Raw genomic sequence first — 24,518 nt, forward strand, 5'->3', positions numbered from 1 at the left:
CACCGGCGGCAGCGCCGCCGCCCCCCGCCTGCGCCCTCCGCGAACCCCGGCGGCTGCCCCCGCCCGAGCCGCCCCCGCTGCGGCCGGCGCCGGGCTCGGGGAAGTTTGGCCGTGCGTGAGGATGCAGATTTGTTCCTTCCCCGCGCTCTTTTCCTAGCCGCGGGCACTCCGCGCACTGAAAGCGGCGCTGCACAAAGCCCGAAGCGGCGGCGAGCCCTGCGTGTGCCGTAGTTGGTGTGTGTGCGGTGTGTGTGCGTGTGCGGTGTGTGCGGTGTGTGCGAGTGGCGTTTCTTGTTCTCTTGCAGGGTACAATGTTAAAAAGCCACCGCTAGTCGCCCCCAGTGCTCCTACTCTCTGGGTCTTTTTGTCTCTAGTGCAGATTAAACGTCACGTCCGCACTTGAACTTGAATTTTATCCCATTGTACAGAGGCAGCCCCAGCCATAGAGAGACAGAGCGCTCCCAGAGAACCAGGACTCCGCCATCTTCACATTGCAATATATAATAGTAATAGCCAGCACCAGCCCAGCTGCACTGGGGGCTTCCTTCCTTCCAGTCCCAGTGCCAGGCGAGGGGGGAAGAGTGCAAAGTGGTGCAGGAGCACTGGCAATCCAAAAGCACCAGGGCAAAGCAGTGCCACTTGAACTGGGAAAGAGGAGACACAGTTTCGGCTACCCCTTTTCAAAAAAATTCTCTCTATATATCTACCCAGCAAGGGTCAATCTCTGAAAAACATTTTTTTTTGGCAATTTTTTTTTTGTGTGTGGGCTATCCCAATTCTAGTACTTTTTCTTCTTCTTTTTTTTTTTTTTTTTTTTTTTTTATTACTGCTTTTTTTTTCTTTTCTTTTTTTTTTTTTTTTTTTTTTTTTTTAACCCTCCTGGTGGAAAAGCGCACTTGCCAATTTGCCAAGCACTCTGGAAAGAGGGAAAGAGAAAAGTGTCACTGGCGGTGCATATCCTCCTAAGTTCAAGAAGAGATCTGGAAGTCCAAGTGGCAGAAGCAGTGGAGAAAGGACAGAGTGTGTGAAAGAGAGAAAAAAGAGCGAGAAAGAGCTTTTCCTGATGATGATGATGATTTTTAATTGAGAGGGAATCCCATCCAGTGCACCACAGCAGCAACAAAAAGGAGGCTTTTTTTGTTTTGTTTTTGATTTTTTTTTTTTTAAGAAGAACTTGATAAAGAAGAAGAAGAATAAGGAGGAAAAAAAAAAGAGGAGGATCGGCCCCCCGACACATCTCCCCAAACCAGTGAAGCTCTCCAGGCGATGCCAGTGTAAATGCCAGGGCAATGTCCCGTCGCAAGCAGGGAAACCCGCAGCACTTGTCACAAAGAGAGATTATCACACGTAAGTTTGAACTTGGAACCAGACGGAGCCGAAATCGAGAAGCAAAATTAGGGAAGGGGAGGAAGCGGTAGGGGGGGGGGAAACTCCATGAGCAACCAAAGCTGGTAAATGACTTCAGAGAGAGGGAGAGGAGAAGGGAATTAAAGAGGGGAGGGGGGTGTGTGGCTGGGGGGGATGGGCTGGGGGTGGAGGGGGGGAGAAGCCCGAAGTTTGCTGTGCGTTTTTGCAGCGGTGCGGAGGTGAGGCAGGCAGGCAGGCGGGAGGGCAGGCGGCGTGGAGCGGGGAAGGAGATGCCGGCGGGGAGAGCGCGGTGTGGGGGACGCGGGGCTCTCCCGGGGAGCGGGTGCGTGTGCGGGGGGCGGTGGAGCGGGGCGCGCTGCTCCGGGCCGGGCTGGGCCGACCCACCGGGGCTCAGCGGCTCGCCCACGGCCCCGTTCCTCGTTCCTTGCTCCGGGGGCAGCACGGAGCGGTGGGAAAAGTTGGCCGAGCGCCTTGCCTCAGCGTGACAGCCTGGCCGCGGAGGGGGGGGGGGGCGGATCAAGGTGGGCAGTGGCGGGGGAGAAGCGCAGCGGCCGGGGCAACTTAGAGGGAAGCACATGGAGGCGGTGTGCCGGTGGCGGGGCCGAGCTCCCGGCGCTCGGGCGCGGGGCAGGTAGATGGGCAGCTGCGCCCTGCCTGCCCCAGGTGCATCGCCGGCGGGGGAAGAGAACTCTCCTCCGAAGCGCGGGGGAAAGCAGAACCAGCTCGGCCGGGGCTAGAGGCAGGGCAGGGGCTGCCGACGTGCGGGCGGGGGTGTCTGTCGGTGACGGGGGGGCTCGAGGAAAGCCGAGGTGGGGGACGGGGATGGAGTGCACGAAATGCGGGCCGTACAGTGGCACCGGCTGGGCTGCGGGGCAGGAGCGGAGGCTGCACTTTGCTGAAGCTCCAATGAAAATACACATATATGCCCCCCCCCCACCCCCCCCACCCCCTCAAAGAAAAATAGGAAAGGAAAAAATAATGCGGGGGGGGAGGGAAGGAGGCGCTCCCCCCACACACATCCCGTAGCTCCAGCATCCCCCTCCTCCACGTTCCCACCCCTAAAGCTCCGGGAGAGGGGCGAGCGCCTGCAGGCAGAGTAGGGGGCAGGTCCCCGCGCGGGCGCCCCGCTCCACCGCTCCTGTCCCCGCGGGGCTTGTGCCGCGAAGGGGGGGAGGGAATATGTGGGGGCGCATCCCGGGGCGCGGGGCCCCCAGCGCTCCCTGCTGCTCCGACGCCACCGGACCACGGGGAAGGGGGAGGTCAGGCGGGTCCCCTTTTCCCTCCTATAGCACAGGACCAGTCTGGGATGGGGGTGGTAAGAAAATGAATGCCCGGCGCGCCGTGGCCCAGCTCTCCGCCGAGAAGCTCGGCCGGACCACCCCCCAAATCCCCCCCCGCGCCCCGCAAGACGAGTCCGCAAGTTGCTGTGCTGCGGGGGGCGGCGGCTCGTACTGAGCCAGCCCGGGGCTGAGCCTGAGCCGCGGCGGATCCGAATATTTATGTTGAGATTTTAAAAAATTTAAATAAATAAATAAAATATTCCCCCGGCTTCTCTCCCCTCCCCTGAAAGCCAAGAATAGGAGCCATCTGCCAGGAGCATTTGGTGCTTGCAAGCTCCTCTTTTTCTTTGTTATCGGTGATAAATTTCTGTTTGTAAGATTTCCTTGGGAATCGAGATATATATGTGTATATAATTTTTCCACCTCCTGTGGGATTTTTTTTCGTAGCACAGGGTTGTCAGGGGACGGTTTGAGTTCCGAAATTTTAATTTCTTTCGCTGTTTCTGTATTTCCTTCTTCTTCTTCTTTTTTTTTTTTTTTTAAATATATATACATATATAATTTCTTTTTTTTTTGTGTGCGTCTTTATTTTTTAAAAACTATCCTCCCCCCCGCCTCCCAGCCCATCAGCTGGTAGAACCTTGATGAAAATGCATCTGGTATTCAGCTTTTTCTGGGTTTTGGTTTTTTTTTTTTTTCTTTTTCTTTATTCATTGTTATTTTGGAGCCAGATTTGCATCACCATAAAAGGTGGATTTCCCCCTTCCTCAACGCCCTCCCCTTCGTTAATTGCATTTTTGATTTTAACCATCCAGTCTGGAAAATGTGTTACCCTTTTTGTTGGTGGCTTCTTATTTTTTTTTCCCTTTTTGTTTTTTAATTTTCTTTTTAAAAAAGATAGCATCAACAGCCCCCTAAATCGCCCTGTGCAGTTTCTCTGACTTGTTTTCTTCCTCACTCGTGAGGAGATGTGGGGTGTTGAAAGGGGGTGTGCGGAAAATCTGTTTTGTTGCACACGTCTGAATTTGTTTCAAGGGGTGAAACATTTCTTTTCTCCCTGCTGTTGCTGCTGGGTGTGTGTGTGTGGGGGGGGAGGTGGGGTGGAGAAGAGAGCCAGGTAGGTTTGTTATTTCAATTTGATCGCCTTTTCTGATCGCTTTACTTGAAGGTAAATAATGAGGCAGGACAGCATTCGAAGGTGTCGAGGAGCTGCGTGTACAATGGGTTTAGCGGGAAGGCTGGGGGAGGAATGGAGAGCAGAGCGGTACGAGCTTCCCTCCCTCCCCTCTTGTATTTATCTATATCTCCATCCTGAGGAAGCTGGCGGAGAAATCAGGCTGAATACTGAACAGTGGCAGAAAAAAATGAAGGTATCCAGGGGAGGAGGTGGTGGGAGGCGGGGGTGGTGGGAGGCTGCGACGGGCTGGAGTTGGGGCTGGGGGAGCAGGAGCGCAGGCATTTCAGCGCATGGGTCTGAGCCTCAGCTGCAGGCTTGAAGGAGAGGGGGTTGCAGGCTCTGCACTCCTCGGGAAGTGTCATTCATGGGGGAAAAGCAGCCAGGCAGTGTCCTCTCTAAAGGGGAGTTTGGAAAGTAGCGGGCAACAGAATGGGAAACCAAAACACTTAAACCAAAATAAAGTCAATGCCAAGTCAAGCCCCCAAAGCTGGGATGAACTGATACAGGTTTCAGAAATCTTTAATTTCTGTTGTGTTTAGCTTGGGCTTTTTTCTCCCTCTCTCCCTTTTTGGCGTCTTTCAGGAGAGTTGCATTTCAGGATGGACTGGAGGTCTGTGCCAGGCAAGGAAAGAGAGATGGGGAGAGAGATGAGCGGAGAGAGAGAGAGAGAGAGAAGGGTTTTCTGACATTGCTCAGCTGGAGTTTATTTGGTTTCATGCACTTTGTGTTTGAAGAAACGTTTAGATTCTTAGTGTAAGACAAACAAACTCAAAAAGCAGAGAAACTGCAGTATAGTTGTGCTCCAGAGTTGCAGCATCTCATTAGAACAGTGGTCTTTAAGACTGCAAAACGGAGTGGCCTGCCTGTCCTTGCCAGGCTCACCCAGGCAGCGTTGTAGTGGATGTATGTGCAGGACGAAAAAGGAGGAGAAACACATGGAGAGAAAAGTGCAGCTCTGAACCTTTCTTCACTGGTAGTGGACAGAGGAAACTTGGTAGCCAAGCTCACTTAAATGCAAAAGAATGACAATACAAAAGAACTGATTATGTAGAGAAGAGGAGGTTGAGGTGTTGAGCTGCTCTGTGCAAAGAAACGTTATTTTGGTTTGATTCAAATTGGTGATTTTCCAGCTTAAGATATTCCCTTTTAAACTCAAGAAATCTGTTTTCAAACTAGCCCTGCATTTTTCATTTGAAGGAAATATGAAAGGCAAGAGCATGTGAAAAGCTTACTGGTAGCAGTTTTGCAGGAGGCGGCAAAGCAAGAACATTTCTGCAGAACAGCAGCAAAGATTGTGAAGGAAAGATACAGTAGAATCATACAATTCCAGGTAGAGAACCAGGTTTCCCAAGGCAGCTCTTCAGTACCTGGTCAACAGGTTTCCTAGGAAGAGCAATAATTTCCTGTATCACTTTGTATGTGTACGTAGTCATTAAAAATAATAACAAAAACCCCTACGATTTTTTGCATGTCAAAGTTTTGCAAATTGCTTCAAGGAGCTTCTCTTAAAATGCATTTAGATTTAGTGCAATTAACGCACATTCCCTGCAGAAGAAAACCCACACCAATGTAATCAACTCTAATACAAAGAATGTATGCTGTGACTGAAGAATTAAGGAGGAAATTACTATTATTTAAGGATGGCTGACTTTTTTATAGTACGTGCATAGTTGTGCACAGAAAAACTTATTGTGCTTTTAAAAGACATGTGTTTGCTTTAAATAGGACAGGAAAAAAAAATAAAGGTTGTGTACTGTCGACTTCCAGGTTGCCTTTCATTTGAATATATTTGTATTGGACTTACCAGATAAATAAAAACACTACTGGTACATTTTCATAGTTTCTCATATTTTAAAATATTTCTTAGAACTGGTGCAGAGTAACTAGATTGTGGATCTAAGTGGTTCTGTCCTTTTTAGTTGATGTGTTCAGTGGCTTAAATAGACGTACAGTGGGTGAGAAACCATTTTGCATTTTTTTGCTGGCCGGCAGATGCAGAGCATATTTTGTCAGGCTTATTTAAATACTGAGAAATAAAACTCTTCAAAATTTTACTACCTGGCTGCCTTTAACAGGAATGGTGGGAGCCCTTGTCTTGTGCAAAGTGTATGTTTTTCTGCAGAACAAAGGGTTATCTTGTGGCATATGTGTCAGTAGTTATGACTTAGTGGAGTGTGCGCTTGTAGAAGTAGTACAAATTATTGATATCGGTTAAGGACTCTGGTTGACTTCAGCGGCTCTTCCTAGGGCTGAGCTTGCCGCGAGCAGATCTCTCCGCTTCAAAAATGCCTCGCACACGATATTAGCTCCTCTTCCACAATTTCTACCTGGATCTCTTTGCACTCTGCGTTGTTTGTTGATGCAAAATACTTTCCAAAATAAACTTCGCTGGCTGTTGGGAGCCTGCCGTGTGCTCCGTCCGCCAGTGGCGGGGGTTGGCGACTAGGGGGAGCTCCCAGCCCGTGCGATGGCCGCGCCGGCCCCGCCGCGGGACGCGCGGGATGCGCCGCCGGAGCCCGCACCGCCGCGCCCGGCGCTCACTGTGCTGCAAAATGTGCTCAGCGTAAAGTTGTAGTATTGATTTCCATGTGAAGATCTATACAGAGCTAGCCGAGAAGGGCTGACAGCGAGACGAATCTAGTTTTAGCTAAATCGCGGCTGATTAATTGACCCGGGTGGACAGGAGTTTTTAATTAAAATTAGTTTTTAACGGTGCTTTTTATTGTCAACAGACAATGTTTAAATTCTCCATTTGTTGTTGTCGGATAGTGATCGGGTTAATGGTACCTGTATACGAGTGAGCCTCTGGGTGGCGGGGAGCGGGGGGAACCCACAGAGATCCATATGTTTGCTCCAGTGGATGTGAAAACACAGAGTGAGGAAGCTGGAGCTCTAGAAGAAGGTGTGTGCAGCAATAGAGCAGACACACGCGAACAGAAATCAGGGTCGATTACATGTCAGAAAGCCACATGTACCCCTGCCGAGAGGATTTGATATGAGAGAGTTTAACCATACTTTGATCCTCAGGTCCTTAGAGCAAAAAATCTGCAGTTCCTGCAAATGAAAATAAGCTTTCTTTTTTTTCCTAGAGAAATAAACACAAAATCACATCTGTCATGTAGAAGTTGCTGCTGAACAGCTCACAGGGCTTGTGCTGTGTGCTTCTCCAACAGGCTTGTGCTGTTCTCTGCTGCAGTCGGCTTGTGCGTTGTGGACGGACTTTAGCGGGACTCTTTCTTGCCCAAATGTATAATTTAGTGGCGTACACAGGGGAAGCTTTGGTCAGTGGATGTCTATTTCACCCATCCTGAGAAGTCCATCAAGTTATGGCACTGTTAACATAGCAGAAGCGTCTTCTTATTTTTTGGGTGCAATATGCGGATGCAGGTTAGGTTATCCTGTGACAGGAAAGCGTGCTTTATTCTAACCTTCAAGAGAAATAAATTAGGTCAGACAAAGGATCAGGGCTGTCATCAGCTGTACAAGAACCTTTCACTCTTGGGTAGAGAAGACCAGCAATTTATCTGATGATTTCTCTACTTCATTTAATGTTTGAATTGAGCTAGTTGGAAGCATATAGACAGCAGCCAGCTCATTTGACAGACCGGTAAGCTGAAGCGTACAGTGCCTGGGCCACTGCTGATGCTAGCATTGCACAGCCATGGGGAAAACCTTCCCTTTTCCCCTCCCAAAACCTCAGACTTCACTCACTGTAGCTTTCCTTTCATTCCATGACTGTTAACTTTTATCAAGAGAAACAGCTATTCCCTCTTTCCTCCTCCCGGTCACCTCTGCCCACCAAGTGCACACGCACACACGCTCCCCTTCCTCTTGTTCCCTCCTCTGCCTCCCACCCTTCCCACTCCCCCAGGTCAAAGCCTGGTGGAAAATTCTTCCTGCAGAGACCTACTACCCCAAAATGGCTCTCCACCTCCTTGCTAGAGCATTTCCTACTCTTCATTTGCTGTTTGGTTTCTCCAGGGTTGAGGTGCAGTTGTAAATTGAATTTGGTCTCCCCTCGGTAGCATCCAGAGAAAGCATGTGGAAAAATAAAGGGGGGCCAAGGATTACCCACAAGCTTTAAAGTTAGTGTTACTACAAAAAACCACTTGATGAAGCACGAGCATTGGCTGTAGATGGCTTTATATATATGTATCCTCTTAATGAGGGAGGGAAAAGGCATCAATAGCTGCATGCATTGATAAATGCATGATTCATTCAGCTGCTTTTACTACAACACCTTCCTCTGTGGTGGTTATTTACTTTCTTAAAATGTACATGGGCAAGCTGCACACCATTCCTCGGCATCCACAGTTACAGCCTCAGAAGCAGTTGTGTGTTCGGCTCCTGAACATCAGTTAAATTTGTTCGTTGTCTGCCCTCCTTCCCAAAGAGATGTTACTTGCTTGGTACTGTAGACCCTTGCTGGAGCTTTAAGTAGCAGGTTTTTTTTTTTTCTTTTTTTTTCTTTTTTTTTTCTCCAAAGGATATATAAAAAATGCCTAAAGCAGGCTATTTGAAAACAAATTAAAGTAGAGGGACACACTTCATGCGTTGCAGGCACGCGCCAGTAGAAGGGGGTTAGAAGAATATAATCATTTTACTGGCAAAAGTGACACCAGATCGGGGATTTGATTAATGGTGCAGCATTCACAGGGACTTAGTTCTGTGTTTTTGACATATGCAAGTCTTTTGTGTAGTTGCCTCAGTGCAAGAAATTCTGTTTTGTTTTTTTCCTGGAGCTGCTGATAATTTGTGTGTGTGCTGGATATGCCCAAGGTACTTTCCAAAGACTAAGCACTAAACAGCACAGTACAAAAAAGGAATCCAAAGTTAAGGGAGAGGAAAAAAACACACTGGTTTACTTAACTTTTTTATGACCCCTTTTACTAAGCCACTGGAAGAAGCCATAAATTAGCTGAATGTTATAATGAATATACTTCAATGAAAGCAAAAAAAAAAAAAGACTTAAGAAAAGTGTGTATGAGCAACAGTGTGCCGTACACAATTGTATAACGCAGTTTCTTTTGAGCCTGATATTTAAGAAGGGAACAGAGCTTTTGTATGTTTAATACATGTTCAGAACTAATTACTTAATTTTGATCGTGCCTTTTAAATCCTTGGGTAAGAATCTCTGCTTCTAATATCTTTTTCTATGCCAGTTGAAAGCCTGTACCCAAATACCGCTCCTTCTCCTTTTGTGGCACCAAGAGCTCCTTTTTCTCCTTGCTTGTCGTTTAGTTTTAAATAAAACAAATGTATTCACTGGGGAACAAAGAATGCTTTTATATCACATCATCACATCCCATTTTATCTTCAGAGATTTACAGCTTCTGCAGTCTATAGTCTATACATTTTCTGCTCTCAAAAACCGTAAATATTTTTTTATGAACATATAGTTTACTTAAGAGGAGACACAGCACTCCCTTCTGTAACACTGCGTAGTTTCTGAAGAAATAACATCTGACAAGTGTTGGATGTTCGTGCAGATTCTTGGATATTCGTGTCTTTTGTCCTGTTTGAGAACAGCGTGGTTATTGTGTCATTTTCCTCCTTCTTTTCCCTAAATCCTGATGGCTCTTTGTGGCAGTGCTTGACTTGTTCTGCCTCAGGTGTGTACAGAGGGTTAAATTGCTTTCTGAAAGATTCGGTGTACTTCTGCTAAAGGTGTCCGAGGTACCAATATCGCAGGAATAGTCCTCCAGCTCTCCGCGCTGTGCAGGTGCTGAAGCATTGGAGTGAACCGGTCATTTCCCCCCCACCCTCCCTGCACCGCCGTGTCCTTGTCCCCTTGCTGTGGGTGCCCAGCGGGGGCGGCAGGCTCCATCCTGCCTGCGGCGGGGCCACCGACACCTGCCGCGCTGTGCTGCCGCCCGTCCAGCACGTGGTGGGGGATGACCGCTCGGCCGTGGGGGACTGGACGGTGGCGGCTCAGCGGCTGCACCGGGGCCACGCACGCACGGTGTGGCATAGACTCGCTCGCCGGTGCTCCAGCTCTGCCTTTGTGCACTTTGCACATGCCGGAGAGTCGCTGGGAAAGTGAGGAAGAGTGCGGTCCCCTGTGTTTCCGGGGCTTCTCCATCAAGTTGCCTCTTTTGGCCAACTCAGCCTCAGATTTTTATTTAGGAAAAAAATAAAATAAAATAATATACTACTAACAATTATTTTGCAGTCCTCTGAAAAATTAAAAATTGGTGTCAGATAAGCTGTGCCTAGTGTCGCTGAGTGTGATGCTGAGGCAATATGTAGGCATAATCTCAACTCTGCCTCTGCACCTTGCAGCTGCAGGAGCTGCTGGAAGGCTCTGGGAAGCAGGTTATTGATAAACTTCGACGGCAAGGAGCCATGTCATCCACTTTGAGCAGTGTTAGTCTTTGTGCAGCAAGGATCCTGACACCGATCTCGGTGATAACCCAGCCAGAGAGCGTGTGATTCGAGCTATTTCCGTTAAGCATGTTGATGCTACAGTAAATGTGACATGTGGGTGTTGATTGAAGGGACATCATTTTCAGGCCTGCTTTGGGCCAACACCCTGAAGAGCAAGTCAGTTCTTTGTGCTCGCTCCCCAGCTAGGCTGAGCTCTCCCTGGCTGTGCCTCCAAGGCAGCAGTGACTGTGTGAGGAGAACAGTGCACTTGATGCACTGCAGCACACTGGTGGGCAGCTTCCTGTGTCTGGGCACAAGGAGCTGTGTCCCCATGGTGGACCCTGGGCAACCTCAGCTTGTCCCAGAGAAGGGTGGCCCCTGGGGTAGCCTGTGCTTTGTCCCCCAGATGGGTATAAGGTTGGGCAGTGGTTGTGGTAGGGCAGGAAGGGCATACAGCAGCACCTCTGTGGTGAAGGCACTGGCAGCGCTCACCTTCACCACCCTGTTATTGATTTGTGCAGAAACCAGCCACGGAGGGCAGGTTTTTCACATGCAACGCTTTGGCCCAACACCAGAATGTTCCCTCTTCCCCTTTGCTCTGCCTCCTTTTGATACTGCAGGACAGGAAAAATAAGGAGAATAGATTGGCAACTTTAGAGCCCTTCTTACCCACACTCTGTGGTGCAATAAAAAGGCAAGAAAATAAATGATTGCTGCCTGGACCCAAACCCTGTGAACATGCATTCACAGTTCTGTCCTTCGAGGCCTTGGGAATGATTTTTAGGAACACAGTCTTTTCCACTATTAATGGGTATGATTTTGAGACAACTGACAGGCAGAAAGTAGTTAGCATGTGCATTCACTTTAATACTGGGCATAAGAACATTGTTTGCATGGGGCACATATGCTATAATGATGTCACCACACTGGAGTAGGAGTGCTGGTGGCTTTGTGACAGTGCCTTTATGGAATTAAGGGGTTTGTCCTCTGCATTTTGGTGTGGTAGGCAGCCAGAGAGCTTGGAGTCCAGTCAGCAAGTGTAATGATTTTTTAAGTAAAGCAAATGATTTAGATTGTCCAACTGCATTAATTTCATAAAGCCATCATTTAACAACATTGTCACTCATGTCCCCATAGATTGCCCGTTGCCGACTCACTGTGCTCCATAGGCAGGCAATGCCAAGGCAATCCCCTTCGGAGGAATCTCTGGATTCAGGGAAAATGCTGGGCACACCTTAATACATCTGGAAGAACCAGGGCACGAGTCCTGTCTAGAAATATCTCGTTTGCATTTTTTTTCTCTTTTCCCACGTAAGGGAGATGAGGTGTTTTTCATTCTCTTTTTTTTTTTTTCTTGTGTGGCTTGATTTCTTCTTCTTAAAAAAAATATAAATTAATTTTAAATAAATACTTGTGAAGAAACACCCTCCTCCCTCTAAACCCAGCTACCAACAACAACAGCAATAAAACCACAGAGTTAAATTCAAATAATGTGAAGCGACTCATTTGAAACCCACAGACACAAGTAGAGTCAGAACTTTAGATTGAGACTGGCCTAAATTGCCCCTTTGGTATTAAAGGACTCCTTAAACAGCCTAAGATCTTGGCTGTTGTATTAACCAGGCATGACCCGATGCGTTATGGGCTGGACTTGCAGGCTTTTTTCTCTTTTCCTTTGTGGGTTTTAAATCTCTCCTGTAATGTTACTTGAATGTAGGTTTTTAATGGCTTAATTGAGTTGTCAATAGGAAGCCTTTTTTTTTTTTTTATTCCAAGTAAAAAAAAATAAATGCAAATTGACATGGATAAAATGCATTTGAAGATCTATTCAGTATTTTGTTTTTCATTCTTTTATGTCTGTTTTCCATGTCCTGAATAAGGGGATGTAATATAGCCTCTGCATTGTTGGGTGAATAGCTGGTCTCATGCTTGATGATTTATTAAGCTCAAATCAGAAATAGAGTTGAGTAAAAAAAAATCTTTTGATAGTTTGAAACCCAATTACTACTGATCATGAGGGCTCAGCGTACCAAGAAAACGAAAAGCTGATTTTCGGTGATGTGACGACTGCCAAAATATGAAGGAATACCAGATGTTATTTTAAAAAAGTGCCATTGCAGAGTCCTTGGAAAGAGAGTGAGCGAGTGTAAGTGAATAGGCATATGTGGATTTAACTAATATTCAAATGAAATGTATAACTGAAAAGAAAGAATTTGTAACAGTTTAGCTGTTCAAACCTCCTTCATGTTTCCACAGATGCCTGGTCAGGACCCTTATCAAATGCAGCAATTTTGCTACGTTTTCTGAAGAGCACAATTTAAATTGCAGGCAAAAAAAAAAAAAATAAAATCCTCACATCAAAAAGATAATAAAGTTGAGGTCTGTGCTTTTCTTTTTATTTGTTACATATATAAAATATATAAATACCAAAATTCAGTCTTTGTAATTTAAGACACAGACTTTAATCTGAAGCCTTTACAGGAATGTTAGTGAAACTAGTAATAAACATTTTTCTCCTCTGCCACTTTTTTTTCTTACGACCCTTGGTTCAGTTCCTGTTTTCGTGTTGTCTTTTTCAGCTCTTTGTCCCATCTCCCGTGTGTGTATCTGTGTGCCTGTGTGCGCCTCTCTGTATGTTTTTTTTTTTAATATTTTGACACACTACTTCCCCTTAATAGGAATTCTGGCTACAAATAGTGTGCATGTTTCTAAAGGAACCTTTTCACAGTCCTTTTCTTTTGGGTCTAAAATGATGTATATGTAATTGGTAATTAAAGGTGCAAGCTCTCTTCAATATAAACAATATTGCTCAATGTTAGATCATTAAAGGGAACCACAGCACTAAATAATTACCTTTTGCATCGTGACACGCTGTTTGCAGGCACCCGCTCCCTTCCCAGCGGTCCCTTTTCAGCACAGGGTTATGGTTACGTTTTCACTAAGGCAAGGAGGCATCTTTTCATGATATAAATTGGTGAATTAATTGCGTAGAATTGTCTTCAAACTCCTTTTAAACTTAGATTAAGGGGAAAAAGGTAATTAATGCTTTTCAGAATGAATGTGTTTGGAAACAGAAGCCTTCCTGTGCCCATCGTCTTTTCCAGCAGGATGGGCACTTCTCTGAGTCCCTGTCCCTTTCTGCCGTCGCTGGTGCTGCTGCTGCTGCTCTCCCCTTTGCTGTTAGGGAGCTCTGATGCAACTTGTAATACCACTGGTAGATATGCTGATCAGTTATTTATTCTGGAAGGCAAAAATGGAGTGATTCTTTTTCTAACTACCTTTCTTCAAGGCGCAACCATTTGTGTTGCCAGGTAATGCGTTCCACCTTCTACCATTTGTCTCTTTCCTATGTGTTTCTTTTTTTTTTTGCAATTGCTTAAGAGTGAGACAGAAATCCTTTTGTTTTAGGACTGGAGAAGAGTCTAGATCTGGATTATAACATCTGTTTATCACAGTCTTACTTCTTTGAGATATTTGTGTGACTTACTTTCCCCAGGAAATCCATAAGGAAACCGCTTGGACTAATAGAGAACATTTTTCCTCCTATTCCTTTAACCCTGATTCAATTAGAGGTCTCAGTCACTGATTTACATACTGTTAGTTCCTCTGTTTTGTTCAGCCCAAATCCTATAGTCCTTGCAGAGTCAAACCAGCCTTAGGCAAAAGTCAGTGGAAATTTTGCCTGAGCGAAGTCCAAGGTTTGTATGATTTGGCAGTTACATAGTAGAACAAGAGAAAAAAACATGTTTTGCCTCAGAAATGGATTGTGATCCACAATTATTTTATAATGTAAGAATTATCTTATAAATACCCATTAAAAACATGGTGGTTTTTAATAGTTGTGAAATGAGAAGTTGCATATTTCCTAGAAACTGATGCAGGTCACTCAGAAATTCTTTCCCAGTCTTTGGGGGTAAAGGTATGAAATTCACCAGGTCTCTGGGCAAAATTTAAACAAGAAAAGCTTTTATTAACATATATAGCAATGGCAGGGTTATTTGACATCAGAAAAATAAAGTGGAAGATTTCAGACTCAGCCAATATTCCAGTATGCTAAATAAGCACCTCATTCCCTTTCCCACTGTACAGACTTTTGAAATCCCTTAACTGCTCCTGTGCCCATATCCCGCTAACCTTACTCTTACAAATAGTTTGCTGTAATTTGTGCTAATGGGTGGTCATTTTATCTTGCCGGTAACTTTGTAACAGCAAAGGTGGTACTAATTTTGTATGTCACGGGGATCCTAGTTCTGCTAGTTTGGAGCATACAAGCTTTCCCCCTCTCTCTGAAAAAGGAAGAGAGGTTTGGGTGCATAAGCTTTGTTGGATGGGGCCTTGGCCAGATGGCTGGGAGACGCGGTGGGAATGAGAAGGTGGGATAAAAAGAGAGTAACTATTTCAGAATACGACTCGGGGCTCGAACGCTTGCAAAATGGTTCTTTGCTGATATCCTTGCAGTGCTGGCAGCAGTGGGAAGGAGCTGTCAAGAAAGCTATGCCAGGTCAGCCTTTCCATTTTGTTTCAGGCAGGCTTGGTTGCAAAATATATTGAAATCATTCTGGGAGAGCGGAAAAGTTGAAAAATAAAAGAAAGATCTAATCAGGCTTGACTTCTTCAGGGGGTGGGGGAAGGCTGGGCCTCTGGTGATGCATCCTCCAGAGTCTGTGAACACTCAAAGCAATCTCTTTCTCTTCTCCCCTCATCCTTTTCCTCCCTCTTTCCCCTTGTCCATGCAAAGCAGAGGCTGACCATGTGGAACCGGCACTGGCCGACGAGGATGAGAGCCTGGCAATAGCAGACCCAAGCGGCATCAGCATCGCTGCAGGCGGGACAGACCCCGACTTGTTAACCTGCGGACAGTGTCAGATGAACTTCCCGCTGGGAGACATCTTGGTTTTTATAGAGCACAAGAGAAAACAGTGCAATGGCACTGGTGGTGTCTGCTATGAAAAGAGCATGGATAAGAGCAGCCCTCCCCCCTCCTCTCGCGCCGAGCTCAGGAAAGTGTCAGAGCCAGTGGAAATCGGGATCCAAGTCACACCCGATGAAGAAGACCGTCTTCTCACGCCTACAAAAGGAATTTGCCCCAAGCAGGAGAACATTGCAGGTACAGCACGTTTTACACTCAATCAACTGCCTAGGTAATCTTTTAACTAGAGTCCTCTAGAAAGTGCCATGAAACACAGACTTCAGTAACAGGTCTTTATAGGAACCATCCATTCTGGAGAATCCTCATGGCTATGCAGGGCTGTCCATCCCATGTTTAATTCAGTGTAGCTGTCTGTGCATGGCCAGCTGCTGGAGAAAGGGGCTTCTCAGTTCCCTGGGAGAGCCAAGGAGCACCCTGTACACGTGGGAAAAAGCAGAAAGCTGGAGTCAGAAAATATTTCACGAGCATCCTTAAGCAGGTAGAAGTGGCGGAGGGATAGGGGACTTTGATGAGGTGCTCAGTTCAGTCCTCTTCCAAACACCTTTTGTCACATGCAGACTCACTGGGAAGGATTAAATTCTGACCCTAGTGAAGTCAGTGGAAAAATCATCTTCCCACTGACTGTTAGTGGGAAGCAGATTTGGTTGTGAGGGCTGAAGCAGGGGTTCATTAAATCCTTGCTTTTTCTTTTCCTGGGGTAGATATCAGCTTCCTGGTCTGCCTGTCTGCCAGCGCTGCTTGTCCTGGGTCTCTGTAGATGGCTCAGGTTGGGTAGGCAACACCTGCATTCACATGCACACCCCAAATGGATCTTCTGAATGAGGATACAAGAGCGCAGGCTGGCCTAGGTGAGAAAATTGCAGGCATTTCTTTTTCTAAGGCTCTTGTACATAGTGCAGTTAACATTCATTCAGTGGACCTCCCTTGCTCAGAGGTGGGCAGGAGGATGATGGTATCCACCTGGGATTGCTGACATGCAGTGGTTCCTGCAGAGTGCCTGGCATGGGGCTGCTTCTGTTGTGCAGGGCGTTTGTCCCCTCCACAGTGGTGAAAGGAAGGCTCTTCTCCCTGCTAGTGAATGGGAGTTTTATGTTACACAGCAGGATCTCCCCTGAAACGGGCCTTTTTTGTTCAAACCAACTTCATCCCATACCGAAGATCAGTGGCAATTTGTCTTTCTGCCACTGTCCTGATTTCTCTAGGAAAATCTCTGTGGGATTAGATCTGACAGTCCAGGATCCTGCCTGTAGTAGATATGTTCCCATGAGGGGATCCCCAGAAGACTGGTGAGAGGCTCCTATCTTTACAATTGAAGCTGAAGAGATTCCCACTTTTAATGTTGGAGGTCTCTGAATCAGCTCCCAGCATCTCCGACAAGCTTGGGCATCATATAAGTGAGGATGCTGGCTTTGAAATGCTGCAGTCTTCAGACATCCTGTCTTTTAGGAGAGGTTATATGCCACCCATTAACTACATTGTTTTCTTCTAAGAATCTTTTTTGGGTGCAGCTATCGTCTTGGCATGGGAGAACTGGTAGCTTTGGGGGCATTATGCGTGGCAGCCTGTGTGGTAGGGTTGTAAGCAACTCTACTGTAAGATCTGACCCTGTCTTTTCCTCATCCTTTTTCAGCTTTCCCCCTCCATTTTCAGCTTTCCTCATTCTTTTTCAATTGTAAATGCATTTCTTGGTAGAGATGACTACGTTGTGGTGTAGCAGATTTGAAGGCTAGATTTCCTTCCCATTTGGTAGGAGCAGAAGAGAAGTATTCAGCACATTCTCCTCCAGTCTGCTGAAGGTCTGAGTGATGCTGAGCACTCTCAATAACTGTTGATCTCCCTGTAAACTGATGGTGCTCAGCCTCTTGCAGAGGTGCCCAGGGTAAGGGACACCCAGGGTAAGGTTGGTTCAGGAGACCTATGCTGCAGTTGCAGTCCAGAGCTCATCTCTGACTAATCTCTGCCCAAGTTCAGTCCATAGTGAAGTACCTCAGCGGCCCAGTGCACAGGGTGCTGTCCCATCGCAGCTTCTAGGAGTCAGCATCAACATAACCGACACTTGTGCCACACAGAAAAGCTGCCAGGGGAGGAGGGGGTGAAGGGGATGTTCACATGTGAGAAAGGCATAAAAAAAAAAATTTAAAAGCCAATCTGGAGCACCTAATCTCTTTCAGACTAAACTGAATATCAAATGAAAATATGTAGAAAAGATTTTGAATTGAGAAAAATAAAAGGGTTTATCATTTGATTGGCATTTTCTCAGCAGTGCATGGAGATAGGGACATCCACTAAATAGTGGAGTAATAATGCTTTCTCAATTAGGAGCCCAGCTCTGAGATAAAAAGGTGCAGTGTCCTTCCATATTTTTTTTAATAGCAGCGGATAGTTTTCAATAGTAGGATAAAAGCCTCACATTACAGCCATGGAGGGTAGCCATGAAAAACCCACAGAAGTCATTCACTGGAAAGGCTTTAGTGGGATATACCAAACCCCTTATTTATATTTCAATAGAAAGGCTTTCTGCATTAGCCAAGAAAATCAGAATCTGCATTTAACATTAAAGGTATTTCCCAGTGAGCGGCTGTAGAGCATTGTTGTTAGATTTGTTAAAAAAAGAGACTAAATACGATTTCATAAAAGGGAAACTTAATCTCTAAGGCAGCTTTCTCCTACCCTGCCACCCCCTCTCTTTATTTTTTTATTTTTTTTTTTGTAATAATGCAACAGCCTACAGTATTTTTACTTTATATGTGACGAAAGATATTCTTAGCCTTTCTGTACTGCGACAGGAAGAATGAATTTCTTTATTCCACCAAGAAATATGTAAAATAATCCCTTAGAAGTATGGGGAGATATGTTTGTTCAAAGCATTTAAAATGTTATTTTAATCAAAGGCACAAAACACTCTACATGCTGTGTCAGCTAAAGGAGACCATTACATTTTAACAGCAAATCATGCTCTTTTCCCCCCTCCTAGCCAGCCCCCCCTTTGAAACGAACTTTTTTTTTTATTAAATAAAAAGGCGAAAAAGATTAAAGAATAATAAAAAAAAACTTCAGTGGCTCAAATGTATAAAGTAATTTAATATGGTAGAAGCATTAATTATTTTAGCTTAATTGAATTCTGAGGACTGCAGTAGTTGCATTTTTGTAGACAAGCTCTGTTTATTATTTCTTTGTGTAGATTAACAGTAAAGGAAACATAGATAACTTTCAGTTATTTATTGTAAAATAAATGTGTCAATTCATGTGTAAAGCAAGCTGTTCAAAGATAATTGAGTCTTTATATTTGAAGAGGGAAACCAGAAATCACCCACTCGCCACTTCGGCTCCCTGAAATATGCTGCCACCACTGCTGTCCTCAAAGAGGTTTCAGCTCCTCTCCTTGATCTTGTGTAATTTTTGTAGGCCCTCTTATTTGGTCAAAATAATTTATGTGGCCTTCTGCGGTGTGATTAAGCCGCCAAACCTTACATCTTCCCATGGCTGGATGCTGTGAGGGTACATTGGGAGCTGAGCTTGGCTCTGCCGTTGTGCCTCTCTTCCCTGTGGGCGTGAGGATATTGGGATGCAGTGCTGAGCATTCATCCTGGCACAGGGTACTCCTGAGGTCTTTCCTCTTCTGTTTCTTTTTGTCTTTTTTTTTTCTTTCTTGGTAGCTCTTCTTGCACCCATCACTGAATGCCTCTTGACCACACAACAGACCCTGAGCTGCTTTGAGGCAGGCATGTAGAGCTCAGGAGTCTGCAACAAACTGTATGCACAATTTGTAACACAAATCTCCGGCTGACGTTTCTATATTTCGCTAGAGACAAAGGCAACTTTGTCTCTGCAATCAGCTTTTAAAGATTTTATGGTAATAAAATCTGTCATCTTTCCCTGCCTGGTAACTTGCAAATCCAAGCTTTTCAAGGTGTTTTCATTTAGTTACCACTGTCCATGCGATGTGTGGTAGCATGTTAGCTGGCATTAGGAGGATGTGACTTGCTTAGGAGCAGTCTACCCTGCAAAGTTTTTGGTTTTGTTTTTGTTATTTTTAAATTGGCTGACCTGTTTGAAAATCAGTTCTGCCTCTCGCACAGAGGGTGTGATAGTATCAAACAGATGTACCAGATTGTTGCACAGCAAAACATAGCCCGGCCAATGAGTTGGCTAGGAGTTATCAGGCACTGCTCCTTTTACTTCACCGCTGGCAGGTATTTTGGAAAAAAAATAGACCACTGTTGTATTTTATATCTCTTTTTATCTCTCATACTTATCAGATCTTGAGCACAAACGGGTGACCTGTCCTGGCTGAAGAATGACCTGGGAAATATGCTTCCACTGTCCTTTGACTGATATCTCCTCTCCTCTCCATGGCCCTGCTGGGCTCGTGGGCTACCGGTCTGTTTGTTAGCAGGACTCTCTGAAATGATCCAGGTTAAATAAAAAGTACCAGGCAGTCAGCTTGCTTTTAATGATGGATGGTTTCATAGAGCCCTGGCAGAGATGAAGGAACCTCTGTGGGGCAGGCACCACTTGGGACAGACCTTCTCCAGATTCACTGATGGGTCTGCACCTTCGGGCCAGAGTACCCTCACAGACGCATAATGACACCAGCAGCAGAAGTTCATTGAGTCAGCAAGTTAATTTCTGCAAGGATAGTGCTAGGAAAGGGGAGGGGGTTGATTGGAATTCCTCATTCATCCTGTCCTGGCCACCAGTGCTGGGCTCCACACATTGTAGTTGAACTAGATGTGCATCGTGAAAAAAGGCTCCCTGTCAGAGGCAGGATTTAACTGCAACCCCTGCTCCATGAATGTTCATTTCAGGCTTTTGAATGGTAAAACTGCCAGTGAGAGAAACTAAATAACTCGCATGTGCTGGAAGCCAGAGATAAACACCGCCGTAGGTTGCCATGAAATAGGCTATTTGATATATTTAGAATTGTTATTTTTCTCCAAATTAAGATTAGTTAAATCCATGTGTGTTGTGTGAGTGATTGTTAACTCAATGGCATGGATTATCCTTTTTTCAAATCATGACAGCTAATTATTATTGCTGTCTACCCTGAGACATTCACTTACAATGTACCATTATGGACTCGTGCACCCATATTAACTGCAGGACTCAGACAGCCATCGTGATGCCTTCACATGTGAGGGGAGGAAAATGCAAGCTGAAATAACCGGAGCACTGTGATGGTGATGTCGGGCAGGTTGGGAAGAGCTGTCCTGAACAGCACTGAGCTGGCACATGGCTTAGGGGCCATCCCCTTCCCAAGGCTGCCATGGCACTGGGTGCTGCTACCAGCATATCCCTGGGGTACTGGGTCTTGCAGGAGTGACTTGTCAAAGCCTGGCCAGGAAAAACACTATGTGAAGAAGAGGCTTCCAGAAGTGTGTGGTAACAGTGCCTGAGAAACTCAGCTTGTAGTTGCAATCCTTCTTGTGAGGCTTTTCCAGACTTGTTTCTTCCCTTGCATCTGCTGGGGTTTTCTTGAGCAGAGGAGTTACCTGGCCACCTCCTCCTCCTTTGCTGTATTTAGCAACACATTTTGCCAGGTATTTAGCAACACATTTTTCTAATTGGTGTTGCTGAGCAGTAAGGGGAGGACACATGACACAAGGAAGGTGTCAACTGGTGGTGCCCCTAGAGAGGGTTAACAAGCAAGCTTCCTGCCCCTGGGACCTTGCCGAGGTCCTGGCTTGGGTGTGGAGAGAAAAACAAGCTAGGTGATCTCACCCAGAGCCCTGCTCGTGCCCAGAGCTGGGGGTGGGGAGGCATGCCGGGGGAGCTTGGCTCTCCTCTGGGGACAGGAGTGGCCCTTCCCTGGTTTGCTGAGGCTTGAAGCATGACCAAGGGCTGCTGATATGTTGATGGGTTAAAGTTTAAAGGCTGCCGGTGGAAGCCAACATGGAGGTCTCCAACAAACGTGATTGCCTCCGTGGGGGATCCTAAGAGAGGGTGCCCGTCAGCGTGTGTGCAGGGCTGCAGCCGCAGGGCTGTGGTCACGGTGCTTCTCACCAAGGTGGCAGCACAGATCTTGCTAATCCCGGCAAGAGTTAAAGGTGAGAAACCTGCCAGTTACAAAACCCTTCCTTCCCCTTGCTTGAACTCCACCACACCCTGTGGCCCCACTCCAGCGCCCTCTGCTCAGCCCCAGCCCGAGGCCACCGACCGCCCTCTCGCCGCTGCAACCTCAGCTCGCCCCCAGGTGTCCTGCCCGGGGTCCGGCACTACCAGGCACCAAGGCTTTACCGGCATCAGTGTGAAATTAATCACACTGAGTTTTTAAAAGGAGATTAAAACCAAAGGCCAAGGAATATTATGCTCTCGATTCTCCTTGCTGGTTTTAGTTTTTTGTTTTGTTCCTCTCACCATCCTGTTTTTCAAAGTTATTTTCCGCGCCCTGTATGTGGTTAGCAGGATTCCCACGAGGGTGAAACGGTAGGTGCTGGTGCTGGAGGAGTGCGGGGGGGTCCAGTTCACCCCACTCTGCCCTGGTTTCACCTGGGTTAACTCCCCTGAAACTGGCAAGACCATGCCAGATTTATCAGGTGACACGAGAGGGGACCTGCCCCTGAATGCGTGGTGTGCCGAACTGAGAAACGGGCTTGCTGCTGTTATTTTCTCTCTCTCTAATCTCTTAGTTATAGTCATCTTTGGTTTTATGAGGGACAATTCTGGGTAAAACCTTTTTGACAGAAGTGCCATTTTGCAGGCTGATGAGAGGGGATTTAAGAAGGTCAGTCAGTACACTTGGCCAGAGTATTCTTGCTCTGGGGTGAATGCATGTGAGGAGTCACTCTTTAAGAGCAAAACTTGCTTGTTTGTACCGGCTTGGCACTGCTGTTACCCTCTTTTAATTAAATGGAAGAACTCTGGACTTACTCAGAGTTAGAACCCACTCAAAATGTCACCCAACAAAGTGGCTTTTTGCCTTTATTCAGTTCCTTTTGTGAAGTTACTTGGGCCATGTGTGAAAGACCAAAAATCCTATGTATATCTGGTTATTATTGTTATGGAAAGATTGGTAGATTTTTATAGGCAACACTAATAGCAATGCTATTGTGCTTGTGCTCAGTGGAGTATTGACTGCAAGAAAGGAGTCTGTAGGTATTTGCAGGGGAATTTTGCATTGGCATGTTGCTGAAGGAAAGCCAGGTGCATGGAAGCACTATAAAAGAGAAAAGCTCCTACAGAGATAGAAAAAGTTGCTGTTCCTCTCCAAAGGTGGGTAAATACAGAAAGGCACAGAAATGGTTCCTTTGCTTCAGCAAGACAGGAATGTTGCTATAGCATGGCATGAGGTTACCTCCCTTCATGTCTTTTCCATAGATTGTTTTTCTTTCTCAGCCAGTGTTTGAACTGTGCTGCCTACACACAGTGACCAAATCGGCTGTGACATAAAGGTTGAACCTTTCTAGGTTTTTTTGGGGATTGGAACATTTTTCTATCATAACTGGAGAAAAAAAAAACCCTGTGAAGTAATCATACTTTTTGTACAAGAAAGGCTTGAATTTCTATGTCATGTCACATAACTTCAAAGGGCATAGATTTTGGGGCTGACTTTCAGCACTGGCTTCGGTGGCCGAGTGGGAAGATGGGAGCCTGGAGGGTAAGAAATAGAAGAGAGAGGCCAGGTATAGAAATAAAACCATGTTTCTCAGCAGAAAACCCTGGAAGCCAGGAGAAACTGGGTAGCTGGGTGGCTCTTGTCTTGGGAGATGCGTGTGCTCACTCCAATCAGAGCATCCTTTTCAGCATGGTTCCTTTTCCCCATTCCCTCCCACCCTCCAAATGGTAATTGGTGGGCTGTGCAGTAGAAATGTTATTAAAAAAAAAAAAAGAAGAAAAACTGGGTGGGTGGGGTATCTAGGGATTTGGTGTCTAAGCTCAGGAGTTAAGCCGGAAATCCCAGAGATGTAATGAAAACAAAACGGACTTTTCACTCGCGCTGTGGCATTCTGGCAGTGAGAACGCTTTCGTGAGCCAATGTTTTCATTGTAGGTTTTCTCGAGAGAAGTAGTGGAAACGAATCGTTAACCCCTTAACTGGAATGAATGTGGTTGCTGCAGTGGGGAGAGGAGAGTCCTCTTGGCTCCTGCTTGCCGTGTTGCAGAGCTTGGGGGTGTGTGTATGTTTGTGTGTAGTGGGGAAGGTGGGGTAGATACCACTTGTAAGGAGTTTAATAATGTTAATGGCAGTTGTGAAGTGGTTACTTAGTGGTTGTTGTTTTTTCCTCCCTTTGCATGTATGCCTTTGCAGAAAGATTCAAGCATGGTCAGCACGAACCACTGTTAAGCCCAACAGCTCTAAAACTTGCTCGTTCTTCTGGCATTTGGTAGCGTATTTCTTGAGTGAGAAAAGGGGGACACTGCTCACTGGTCCCTCGGCAAGGTTGTAAAAAGCTGCGGATGGAAAAGACCTACCAAGTAGCAGATTCCAGTTTTCTTGGAAAGTGGATGTACAAGATGTATGTCTGTAGTAGGCATGTTACATATATAGTTTTAAATGTTCAGCAGCCTTGGATGGTGTTCAGCCTTACAGGAGTAAGCCCCTTGTTTACAATGAAGGGAGTTTGGGGAGGAAGGGAGCTGGGAGTGATTAATCTAATTTACCTTAACAGCCACTTTTAGTGAAGAGATTTTGTATCCCTGTCCTCCATGCTCTGATTAGGCTGCATCTTATTTTGGTATTTTATTTCACCTTTTGATCACTGCTGGCACTTACTATATTCTCTCTCCACTCTCTCATTAGGGTATTTTATCTGCATGTATTCTTGCAAACGGTACAGAGCATCGTCCCCTCTGTTCTAGCTAAAGAGCATCTCATCTACTCTTTAGCATCTTGGAAGAGCAATTAAAATTATTATAGACCTTCTTCCAGCTGTCCTAGGTCCTCTGGTCCTTGCATGCAGGTTGTGGGACTCTTGGTGCTGTGCAGACTTTGGATGTAATTGCATAGCTGCTGCAAAGGGCTGTGTCTCTGCAGCTGACCTTGCTCAGTGCATCTGGCCTCTGAATAGATGTTTGCCTTCTTTCTTCCCACTTTGACAGCTCCCCCCCTCTGCACTCCAGCCCCTCACTCTGCTCCAGGCCACTCCTTGTCTGCTCACTCTGGGAAAGCACAGCAGCAGCAGCAGAGTATTTGTGGCTGAAACTGCCTTGGCAGTGAGCAGAGGTTGAGGAGTGCGTCGGTTCTCCTGCACACCCCTGTTTGAAGCGGGAAAAAATAAGAAAGGAAAGAGATGCTGCTGCATAAATGATGGTTCTGCATGTTTTCATACTATACTCCTTTTGTAATGGTCATTTAAACAAGGTGGAGTGGTGAGGGAGGAGAGAACAAGATGAGACTGCAGACAGGGATTAAACAGCCTGCTTCCTCTTTTAAGACATTTATTATTTTCAGAGTCAAA

The 24,518-nt window shown here is 46.0% G+C and overlaps 1 protein-coding gene across 5 annotated transcripts in view; it reads left to right on the forward strand.

Annotated features, from left to right (window-relative positions):
* The first annotated feature begins 885 nt into the window (after positions 1–885).
* The window catches only part of BCL11B (BAF chromatin remodeling complex subunit BCL11B), a 96,594-nt gene continuing 72,961 nt past the window's right edge, over positions 886–24,518 (forward strand). For 2 of the 5 annotated variants that reach the window (XM_039381110.1, XM_039381112.1), the window contains exons 1-2: positions 886–1,347; positions 14,930–15,298. In XM_039381110.1, coding sequence (XP_039237044.1) covers positions 1,290–1,347; positions 14,930–15,298 — 427 coding nt within the window. In that variant the 5' untranslated portion in view covers positions 886–1,289. Of the gene's footprint in view, positions 1,348–3,782; positions 4,019–14,929; positions 15,299–24,518 lie in introns of those variants that run through there. The other 3 variants (XM_027730856.2, XM_027730857.2, XM_039381111.1) reach the window with 2 other exon arrangements.

Source organism: Pipra filicauda, unplaced genomic scaffold (genome assembly GCF_003945595.2).
Source record: "Pipra filicauda isolate LSUMZ 115617 unplaced genomic scaffold, ASM394559v2 scaffold212_size3012638_pilon, whole genome shotgun sequence".
In the NCBI taxonomy this organism is placed as follows: domain Eukaryota; kingdom Metazoa; phylum Chordata; class Aves; order Passeriformes; family Pipridae; genus Pipra; species Pipra filicauda.